Source organism: Toxotes jaculatrix, chromosome 4, assembly GCF_017976425.1.
Source record: "Toxotes jaculatrix isolate fToxJac2 chromosome 4, fToxJac2.pri, whole genome shotgun sequence".
Taxonomy (NCBI): domain Eukaryota; kingdom Metazoa; phylum Chordata; class Actinopteri; family Toxotidae; genus Toxotes; species Toxotes jaculatrix.
The window spans coordinates 30640996-30652655 of NC_054397.1; the positions used below are offsets into that span (position 1 = coordinate 30640996).

The 11660-nt window shown below is 41.6% G+C and overlaps 1 protein-coding gene across 2 annotated transcripts in view; it reads left to right on the forward strand.

The window, feature by feature from the left end:
* Positions 1 to 11654, forward strand: part of LOC121180463 (microtubule-associated tumor suppressor 1 homolog) — a 77347-nt gene extending 65693 nt beyond the window's left edge. For both annotated transcript variants that reach the window (XM_041035894.1, XM_041035895.1), the window contains 8 exons: positions 3471 to 3594; positions 3765 to 3855; positions 4992 to 5097; positions 5321 to 5394; positions 5912 to 6010; positions 9202 to 9318; positions 9576 to 9673; positions 10250 to 11654. In XM_041035894.1, the coding sequence (XP_040891828.1) occupies positions 3471 to 3594; positions 3765 to 3855; positions 4992 to 5097; positions 5321 to 5394; positions 5912 to 6010; positions 9202 to 9318; positions 9576 to 9673; positions 10250 to 10463 (923 nt within the window). In that variant the 3' untranslated portion in view covers positions 10464 to 11654. The remainder of the gene's footprint in view (positions 1 to 3470; positions 3595 to 3764; positions 3856 to 4991; positions 5098 to 5320; positions 5395 to 5911; positions 6011 to 9201; positions 9319 to 9575; positions 9674 to 10249) is intronic.
* The last annotated feature ends 6 nt before the right edge of the window (positions 11655 to 11660 follow it).

The window sequence follows — 11660 nt, forward strand, 5'->3', positions numbered from 1 at the left end:
ATTGCAACAGCATTACAGTGGAAGAGTTACAGATTAAAAAGGTTATTCTCTTTACAATCTGTGTTCTGCATCATTGTCATTGCAGACATTTACATTTCACAGTAGGCAGGACATAGTTCATGAGATATATGAAACAGGTTTTAAAATGTGAATATTTTGATAGCATTTGTGTGGATACCAGCTCACAGAGGGATAGAGAGCACTGAAATTATGGGTGCATTAACAAAACAGGCTCTGAAACATAAGGTGATCATGGACATCTCAGTAAATCTGAAGCAAAAGGAATAATCAAAAGAAACATCAGAGTGGCAGCACAGCCGGGATACAGGAAACTCAGGACACCACCTTTACACAGTACAACAGAAAGTGTGCACAATGAGGACAGCTGATAGGAGCACCAAGGCAGAGAACCTCTTAATAAGGCTGAGGGTAGAACACAGCAATCAAACAGAGGATTCTTCGCTGTCAAAAGTACTCTTTAGAATGAGAGACATTAAAGAGGGAAATCAGGAAGCTTGTAGTTGTAGAAGAACTGAGTCTGAAAAAGGTCTTTGGTATTGGGTTAGGGAGTCTTTTCCATTACTGGAAAGAAACTGGGCTGATCAAAACTATTTAGTGTTCAGTGAAATATAGTTTCTTTTTTCTTTTCAGAATCAGAATCAGAAAACTTTATTGCCAGGTATGTTACACATACAAGGAATTTGGCGTGGTGTTGTTGGTGCAAAAAACAGACAAATTGGACTGACAAGTCCCATAACACAAAGTTGAACAAGAGAAGAAAGTTTTTATACTAAAATAAGAGAAAGAGGAAAGTACTAAGAGGAAGAAAGTCTGTACAAATAATAATAGTATAATGTGCAATGTTGCAAAGAGGTAATAATGCCTTATAGGAGCATTAATATAACGCATACAGTACAGAGCTGAATTATGTTAATGTAACATAGTCTGTATTGGGGAAATGAGGGTCTGTGCTGTTTGGGGGGGAAGGGGGTGGGGAGCTGTGTTGATGAGGGTGGCGGCAGAGGGAAATGTTTTTGTATGTTTGTTTGGTTGAGAGGATAGATAACTCCACACACACACTCCAAACATAGTAGGTTGCGGTAATGGACCTTAACACTGGTTGCCATCAGCCATAAACAGGATTAAAGAAGAAAGAAATTTCTATTACATCATTTATAACACTGCCAGTTAACCAATCAAGTGTTGCCAACTTAGCACCTTTTTTCACAAGATGACTTTGAGACCCCTCTAGTGATTTGTGTAAAAAAAAACATATAGAGACAAATCTAGCAATCTCTTGGACAAACCTTTGTTACTTTCCATAGAAGAGAGTCTCCATTATTGGCCCGCAAGCACAAAGTCAGACTTTCTCTTCACAGGCACATCTCTCTATGAGTCTCATTTAGCTGACCTCACAGCAACTGACACAGATTCAAGATTCAAAAGTCTTTATTGTCATTATGGGAACATAACGAAATTTTGCAGAGACTCCCGGCTTTAAGGCACACATATAAATAAATAACACAAATACTTAAAAAAAGAACACGTACATATGACATACGAAAATATAAACACAAAGTGGAGTAAGCAATGAAGTGCAGCTTAGTGCCAGTCCCAGACAATGGAATGCTGTGAGTGTTTGATTGTGTGTGTGTGTGTGTGTGTGTCTGTCTGTCTGTCTGTCTGTCTGTGAGTGTGTGTATGTTAGAAGGTGAGTGTATGTGGCTGGAGGGGGGAGGGTACATGTGTGGGGGTCCTGTAGGGGGATGGGATGTAAGTGTTTCCCTGCAGGAGGGCTATTGCTTTTACAGCTCTGGGGAAGAAGCTGTCCCTGAATCTGTTTGTGCTTGTTTTAATGTTCCTGTACGGCTTTCCTGATGGAAGCGGTACAAACAGTGTGTTGCCCGGGTGGGTGGGATCTGTCGCAATGCATCTGGCTTTTATCTGGACTTGGGCAGCATAAACTGAGTCCAGATCTGGTAGACGGCAGCCCACAATCCATCATGGCAATAAAATCAGGATTTTAGCAGAAGCAGAGCAGCAGCTTGGAAATGGTTTGAAGTGACTTCTGGTTAACAAGTATCTTAATGGGCTGAGTTTCAGTCAATGTTTTGTACTTGTTCCATTGTCACAGAAACAGAAAATATGTCAGTGAGAACAGCTTTACTGTGAATTCAGCTGAATTAAATGACTGTATATGTGAGCACAGAGATGAAGAAAGAAGCAAATAGATAAAAGGCTGAAACTAGGCAAGATGAAGAGCACAACACAATGCAATATCCTAATTAGCACATTCAAGCAGTTTTTTTCATTGAAAGTATTTGTTTACAGCAGTTCCACAACAATGCAACTGTGTCCTCAATTTTAAACATTGAGCATGTGAGCTCCAGAGATATTCTAGGTTTTGACCTTGTCTTGTTCATACTGGAGAGAAGATGGGCCTCTACTGGCATTATGTCATTATTTTACACTGCAACCTGCCAAAGATCTGCTGTCCGTACCATGCACACACACACACGTCTGTCAATAAGAAGAAGTTTGTGTCTAAGATGCTCCATGCTAACACTTGGAGCCACAGAACCAGTGTTTCAAAAAATCAAAAAGCAATGAGAGGCATTGGATCTTTGGTACTCTGCTCTATTCTTTATCTGGATATTTCCCAAATATTTTAGACTAGAAAACAGACAAATGAAAATGGCATGTGATAATTGGTAGAAACAGAGGGAAGCGTGCATGTGCTTGTGAGGGTTTAAATTAGTCATGAGAGGAATGAGTCCTGCTGCATACTTCTAAGCTGACTTACAGATGTTTTGGGGTTGGATCCCATGTCTACCATAAGAGTAATTAAACTGGAATGTGGTTTGAACATGCTGAGGAACATACACACACACAGAAAATCTGTTACTTATTACCTGTTGAGACATTATTTGTTCCAGGCATGTCTCATCTCATCACAGTCTGGAATGACATAATGTGGTATGATGATTGTATTGGTGTCTATTATGGATTTGACACACTGATTAATGGAAAAACAGTAAATGGTCAAAATAGTAGCTAACTTCACATCTGGTCTCCACTTCTATCACATTTGCCCACAGAGGGATTTCTAACTGAGTTTATATGCTGTGTATTAAACCTGTTTTAAGTCTTTTCTCCACTTTTTCTTATTTTCCATCAGTTCCAACCAACAGAGCTTTAACCTGTTGGACTAGTTGGATTCAGTCATCCTAGATTTTCTCTTTTCATTGAATTGTGCAGCAATATTTTTTTCCTTATCATTAAGAAAATGGGACTTGATCCAAGAAATTAAGATTGTCTGACCTCATCTGTGCATAAACGGTTTCATAAAACTTTAGGTTCAATTATGTATTATGTATCACAAATTTCTTAGGAAATGATTTTTAAAGTAGATCCTTAACAATACAGAGGTACAAACTAACATTTACTCCTCCTTCTCTTGCTTCCTTCAGTTGTGTCATCACAGCGCTGCAAATGTCTGCAGAAGGAGAAGGAGGAGGTGCGTGTCAGCCTGGAGGAGGCTTTGAAAAGGCTGGAGGATCAGCACAAGGAGGAGCTGGTGCAGCTGGAGGACAGGTGTGCATTCACCTCTGCTGATGTGTTGCCACTCAGCCTCACATAGATGGGATTTTTAAATCTGTAACTCTTCAGAGTTACCCTGCCGTTGTTGTTGGAAATGAAAGCCTGCACAGATTGCTGTTGTGTGTGTGTGTGTGTGTGTGTGTGTGTGTGTGTGTGTGTGTTAGATTGAGAAATTTTTACCAAACAGAGTGGGACAAAGTTCACCAGACATACCAGGAGGAGGCTGACAAATGCCACATGTTGATGGAACAGCAGGTTAGTATTATTATGTATGTACAGTAACAAGTAGTTACCCGTTAGTCTCATAAAATGTTCCTCAGCCTGCATCTCTCTCATAAAACCAGGTTTTATTATGAGGTAATTACAGTTAGACATGACGGGTTACAAAAACAACTCTCTCTCTGACAGTGCAACCTGAAATGTAATTTATGGAACCGATGGATTGATCATCTTGTTGTACAGCAAACATGGCTGCGGGAGAGCTGTGATTGTAAGAGTGTTGTCTGGAAACACAATGCGGCCTACTGGTTCTTTGAATTAAAGACTGTGGTGTCACCTTTAGAGCCATTATCCCACCCTCCTCTGACTGAACTTTGATTTCGTTTGAATCCCTAAGCTTTAGTATTTCCCTGATCTCTTAAATTGTTTGGGATTTCACTGTCTCACACACAGATATGTACATATACACATACTTGTACTTTATATCTTTGCGAGGACACTCATTGACATAAATCATTCCCTAACCCCTTACCCTAACTTTAACCATCTGAACTAAATGCCTAACCCCAATCCTTAACCCAATTGCAGTACAAGTACACACACGCTGCCTGATTGGATTCAGTACATACTACACAGCTGCTCATAAGTAATCTCTTCCAGAGATTTATGACTGTTGCCATGGTTACATTTCTGATGCAGCTAATTAAAGTTGAAGATACTGCAGCATGAATATGAACGTGAAGCTCAAGTAATTTTATGGCCAGCAGTTGGTACATCTGAGCAACATGATCAGATATAAACATTTAAAGATAGATTCCACACTTTTCATTCATGTAAGAAACGCATTTTAACTTTTACACCTTTAATATATGTCCTTTTTCTTTGCTATATCTGTGTGTTTGCTGTAGAAACATCTACATTGTCCCACAAGGACTGAATTTTCTGTGTAACCTTTCTGTGTGAAATAACAGAAATGAAATCTTCTGTTACAATTGTAAGTAATTGTAAGTAATTTCTGTTACAATTGTAACAGAAGAATCATAATTCTTCTTCTAATATGTAATAACCAGATGCTGATAAGGACAGTACCAGAAGCTGAAGATAACTAGCAGTGGTGCACTGTAGTAACATATTTTGTGCACACTGGACTGCATTGTGTCTGCATTCTTCAGGTCGAGAAGTTGAAGAACCGACAAGAAGCAGAGAGGAAAAACCAGGAAATTAGTCACAGCCAGAAAATGGAGTCTCTCAAATGGCAGTATGAAACCTCCATACAAGGTGCGTGCAGGACGAATACACAATCTTCACAGCTAAGCAATTTAAATTTGAAATCGTCTGCACATAGGACTTTACATACCTACTACATGACTGATATGCTGTTTAAACATTAAATTATTTCAAATTTATATTTGATCATTTTCTAGCTTGGACATTAGTTTATGTGATTTTGCTTGATTACTTGATACTAATGTGTGTTTATGTGTATTTTTGTGTCTTTCAGAGCTGAAGAGGATCCAGCAAACAGACCGGGAGAACCTGGAGAAAACATTGATGGAGACTGAAACTTCTCTCTTGGTAAGTTTTTTCATTTCATTTTGAACAGAGTATCAAAAGTGTGGGTAAAACGAGTGCCTAATTTTGAAACAGCCTGTTTGTACGCACTTAATGTATGTGGCTGGTATGAGCAGATGATCTTTTTATCTATATACCAAAACACCAGTTCAGTAAAGTTCTGTTGTTCAAGCAAAACATCCACACAAAAACAAAGCTATGATAGATATGAATAAATATGCACAAAGAAGAAAGGAAAAATAGTTATCGAAAAGATTTTTTACTACATGATCATTTTGCCACGTTATGTATGACATTACAAAATTATGTCACATATAGCATGTAATATAATGAGTGTTTGTAGTCCCCATGTTTTAAATGTCTTTGCTCTGTTAAATGCTTAACTCCACACTGAGGAAGCAGCAGTTTGACGAGTTTACCTGTTATTATTTTAGACTCACTTGTCTGTGAACCAAAGCTCAGTGTTCACTCATTAATGACTTAATGTGTGATGTGGCTGTACATCTCTCCCTCTTACCAGGAGAAAATATCTGAGCTGTCAGCAGAAAAGGAGGCTCTGAATGAAAAGCTGAAAGCAGAAGAGGAGAGGCGGAAGCAGATACTCACCGACGAACATCTGGTAAGACAGAACATGTAAAGTTCTTTCCTATCCAATCAAATTTCTAAAAGCCCCAACAAGATGAATCGTTATAGTGGGGTCTAGAAATTTCTCAACTGATTTTTCAAGTCAAACATGCATCATTCATATTGTGTATTCAAATATTTAGTGACATACAAGCAGCAGTGAGTGAGCTGAAGAACAGTCATTATCATGAACGTTGAAGTTCAGTGTTAGTCTGAACCTGTTTGCTGAACATGACTTCCCTCTGCTGGTTGGGAAGAGTCACGCTCAAACTTTATTCTAAACTCCATGAATTAATCTGCCCACTACAGACTTGTATGTGCCCTGTTTACTATCATAACTGTAACCTGCTATCCACTAACTTTTTGGGGGAACACAGTATCCACTAACTGTTCTGTAATCTGAATGCTGTCTCTCTAACATTGTCCACTGCCAACCCCTGTTTGTATCATGTTTTATATGCTGCATGTCCTTCTTCTCCATTCCAAGCTGTCCTGTCTTCCTCCTTTCACCCAGCCTGGCCATCAGCTGGAGGGTCCCCAATATGAGCCAGGTTCTGCTCAAAGTTTCTTCCTGTTAAAAGGGAGTTTTTTCTCAAGTGCTTCCTCTGGGGTCAGGCTCTGGGTGTCTGTAAAGCACTTTGAGACAATTTTGATTGTGGAAGACAGAATCAGAATCAGAATAACTTTATTAATCCCCGTAGGGAAATTCTTACTGTTACTTAACTCCCAGTTGAAAATGAAGAGGAAAATTGCACATAGAGTGTGGTAAGAGAAAAAATTTCTAGAATAAATAAGTGAAGTGAAAAACAAAATAAAATAAAAATAAAAGTATAGTATAATGAAAATCAAGTAAAAATATTGCAATAACTCCAAAATCAAACAGAACAATATATACAAATAATATAAAAATAGAAAAAATAAGACATCTTAATATTTTGATATTTGCAGATATGTACATGAGGTTTGTGGTTGATGGTTTAAAAATGAAGTATACACAGTATACATGAGTCCATGATTCTTACAGTTCAGAGTTATAAAGTTTGATTGCGACAGGCAGGAATGATTTCCTGTGTCGCTCTTGTTGTGCAGCGTGGAACAATGAGTCTGTTTCTGAACGAGCTTCTGTGACTGATCAGCACATGGTGGAGAGGGTGTGAAGGAGAGTCCAATATTGTCCTAACTTTGGACAACATTCTCCTCTCCAATACTGTGTTCATTGAGTCCAGTTCCTCCCCCACAACATGGCTGGCCTTCCTGATGATCTTATTGAGTCTGTTAGTGTCCTTCACCCTCAGGCTGCTGCCCCAGCAGACAACAGCGTACAGGATGGCACTGGCCACCACAGACTCATAGAACATCCGCAGCATCATCCGGCAGATGTTAAAGGACCTCCCAAATTTCCCCAAGGGACCTCCCAAAGGGATTAATAAAGTATATTCTATTCTATTCTATTCTATACCTTAGCCATCTCAGAAAATAGAGACCGCTCTGGCCCTTTCTGTAAACAGTGTCCACGTTTTTGGACCAGTCCAGTTTGTGATCTAGGTACACCCCCAAGTACCTGTACTCCTCCACCATGTCCACATTGACCCCTTGAATGTTGACAGGGGTCACTGTAGCCTTGGTCCTCCTCAAGTTCACCACCAGTTCTTTTGTCTTCATCACATTAAGCTGCAGGTGGTTTATCTTGCTCCATGTGACAAAGTTGTCCACAACCGTCCTGTACTCACTCTCATCACCACCTGAAATACATCCTACTACCGCAGAGTCGTCAGAAAACTTCTGAAGGTGGCAGGTCTCTGTGCAGTAACTGAAGTCTGTGGTGTAGAGAGTAAAGAGGAAAGGAGAAAGGACGGTCCCCTGCGGAGCCCCTGTGTTGCTGACCACCCTGTCTGACGTACAGCACTGCAAGCGCACGTACTGTGGTCTGCCAGTCAGGTAGTCCACAATCCAGGACAACAGTGGGGCATCCACCTGCATCGCCGTCAGCTTCTCACCCAGCAGAGTCAGCCTGATGGTGTCAAATGCACTGGAGAAATCAAAAAACATGATTCTCACAGTGCTCGCCGGCTTGTCCAGGTGGGTGTAGACTCTGTTGAGCAGGTAGATGATGGCGTCGTCCACTCCGAGACGGGGCTGTTAGGCGAATTGAAGGGGGTCCATAAATGGTTGGACCATAGGCCGGAGCTGCTCCAGGATGAGTCTTTTCAGAGTCTTCATGATGTGTGACGTCAGTGCAACAGGCATGTAATCTCTGAGGTCGCTAGGGCGCAGCGTCTTCGGTACAGGGACGAGGCATGACGTCTTCCACAGCATTGGGACCCTCTGAAGACTGAGACTCATGTTGAAGACACAATGAAAAACTCCACATAGCTGGGGGGCACAGATCTTCAGGGCCCTTGGGCTCACGCCATCTGGGCCTGCAGACTTGCCTGCATGGAGTCTATTCAGCTGTCGTTTCACCTGGTCAGCAGTGAAACTCAGTGGGGGGGAGTCTGGTGGGGGAGGGGTGTATGTGCTACCTTGATAAGTGCAGTCCGGGGATTCAGAGGAGGAGGTGTGAGTGAGGCCTTCGTTTGGAGATGAGGGAGAGCAAGAAGAGGAGGGGGGAGGGAGAGAGAGTGGAGTTGATGGTTGCCATTGTGCTGCAGAAGAGTCTGTTTGGGGGTGAGCTGGGGTCACTCCTTCAAATCTATTAAAGAACAGGTTCAGCTCATTTGCCCATTCCACACTTCCATCAGCTCCTCTGCTGTTTCTTGGTTTGAAACCAGTGATGGTCGTCATGCCACTCCACACCTCTCTCATGTTGTTATGCTGAAGTTTCCTCTCCAGCTTCTTCCTGTACATCTCCTTGGCCTCTCTGGTCTTGGATTTCAGGGTTGCTTGAATTTTCCTCACCTCCTCCCTGTTGCCAGCTCTGAACGCCCTCTTCTTATCATTTAGAATGGCTTTGATGTCCTTTGCTACCCACGGGTTGTTGTTGGGGTAACAGCTGACTGTCCTGGCTGGGACAATGGTGTCCACACAGAAGTTTATGTATCCTGTGATGCACTCAGTGAGCCCATCAATGTCATCACCGTGGGGCTCACAGAGTTTGTCTAATCTTGTCTGTGCTGCTGCAGTGAGCCGTAAAGAGCATTCAAATTTCATGTAGCCAGCTCTAACTTTATTGGTTTGTTTGTGCAGAAGGACTCCCACACAGTGTACCTGGAGCAGGAGCTGGAGAGTCTGAAGGTGGTGTTGGAGATTAAGAACAATCAGCTGCACCAAAAGGAGAAGAGGCTTATGGAGATGGACAAACTGGTGGATATCAATCTTGCTCTATTACCGATCTTGGAGAATTGGTAGCCCACAAGTAGTTGAAATGCTTTTTCAAAGGCTTTCTCATTCTCAGATAATGCCAAGTCAAATATTGTAATTGTTTATTGTAATTATGTTTTGGTGTAGAAATGGCCAAATTGGAAGTCCAGACATTCTGACCTTTATCAGATTAAGCTTTTGTACACAGCTATGGTGCTTACATTCAACCAATTGCGACTATTTGTATGTCTGTGTTTCAGGTGGAGACTAATGTGAAACTGGAGGAGTGTCTGAAGAAGGTGCAGCAGGAGAACGAGGACTACAAGGCCAGAATGGACAAACATGCTGCTCTCTCCAAGTATGTGTGTGTGTGTGTGTGTGTGTGGGGGGGGGGGGGGGGGGGGGGGGGTTCTCTATCTGCTGTCTTTTCTCCACTTCTCTGCCGCTTATTCAGCTCCATGACACCAGACCAAAACCCTAAGGCTTTACCCTCTGACATATGTTTGTGTACTTTTCTGCACATACATTTAAATAAGATTTAAAATTTAGAGTGAACAAAAGGTCCATCAGTCATGCATTCATGTGGCTTTATCTGACATCTGACCCCTCTCACATATTTGCCTTTCCTTTAACCCTAGTGTTTAACCTAAGTGTGTCTTGGCTTAGATCCAACAGGAAGAAGCCAGTCATCCCAGCACCAGCCACATGATGTTGGGATGACTCTCTGCATTATGACACCCTGAGTTAAAGAATTTAACACGAACAATATATGATATGAATGTGATAATTTACCCATTGCAAAACCAACCAGTATGGTGCAGTTCCTATGTCTGTTCTATCCTTTGAAATGTGTTTCCGTCTTACTGAACTCTAACTCTGATAACCACAATGTGTCTTCTTGCAGCCTGTTATAGCTTTCTGTCTCCCCCTGCAGGCAGCTGTCCAATGAACAGGCCATACTCCAGCAGACGCTGCAGAAAGAGTCGAAGGTCAACAAGCGTTTGTCCATGGAGAACGAGGAGCTGCTGTGGAAACTGCACAACGGTGACCTACTGTCAAGTCCCCGTCGCCTCTCACCAACCTCACCCTTCAACTCACCAAGGAACTCTGCCTCCTTCCCCACAGCTGCACCCTTATCACCCAGATAACCCCTCAACAGACAGCACTTCCTCCTCTCCTCTGACCTTTGATTCTCCTCATCATCTTTTTAAGCCTTGGAAGGATGGAAGGTGGTCCAAATACAGAGAAAGACTCCTGTCACAGCAGTGTTGTGTGATTAATAAATCACACAATAAATGTGTACATTTTGTATAATTTGCATTAGAAGAGGCTTATTTTGAAAGCAAAAAGACATTGCAGTGGCACTGATGCACTTAGGTCTGAGCGTGGGACTGGCCTTGCTCTCTGTCAGTCTCTAACCAAATGCCTGGTTCACCAACAAACCTTTTTCTGAAGAAAACTAAATAACAGGCACACCTCAGGGTCTGTACATTGTGCCTCACTCTCGTTATGACTATCCTTTTGTTTTCTTTTATGTTGTTTAACTTTAGCTCATCCTGCTCTTTTATACTTGTCTTCCAAAAGAGCTGGAAGAGAAACAAACCTTGGATTTGTGGCTCATGTAGGTTTGTGGAGAAAGTCTGAAAGTTGTTTGGGTTTGGCAAATAATGAAATGTACTTCTTGGTGGATTTGTGTGGACTGTTTTGCCTTTTCTCTTAATTTAAAGGGGATGTTTTTATTTTCCCAAAGAGCGAAGCTCAATCACTGATCTGCTTTGGATATCTGGAAGAAGTGGCTGTCATATCTTTCTGTGCAAACAGGAAGCAGTACTCTGTTCACCTGAGGAACTGACCTTCTATTATCCAATGGAGACCTGTTCCTTCATGTAAACTCCTCACAACCTCTACCTTAATCTGTTATGTGGAATGTAATCACCCTTGTGATGTTAAACCAGAGCAGGCCAGTTCAGACACAGTTCAGACCACCCCGTCCCCTTTACTTTTTCAATTAAACCTCTGACTAACAAAGGGATACGATTCCCCCACATCCTTTAAAACCATCTTGTGCCCAAACAAAGCAAAGCTGAACTATTGACTGATAAGCTAATATCTGTCTTTACTTTGGGTCACATATAAAATCCCCACAAAAACACACCAGTGATTGTTTTCATGGAGCAAACTCCCAGACTCTCCTTAACCGACAGACACTGCCTTCTGTTTTACTGGATCCAAGAGAACTATCACTTTGTCTGTTGTGTGTCCTGGAAAACCTCAGCTGTACCCAAAATGCCTCAGTGTGTACCATGTTCTGTTTTATTTTGGACACAGAATAAATACAATATGAC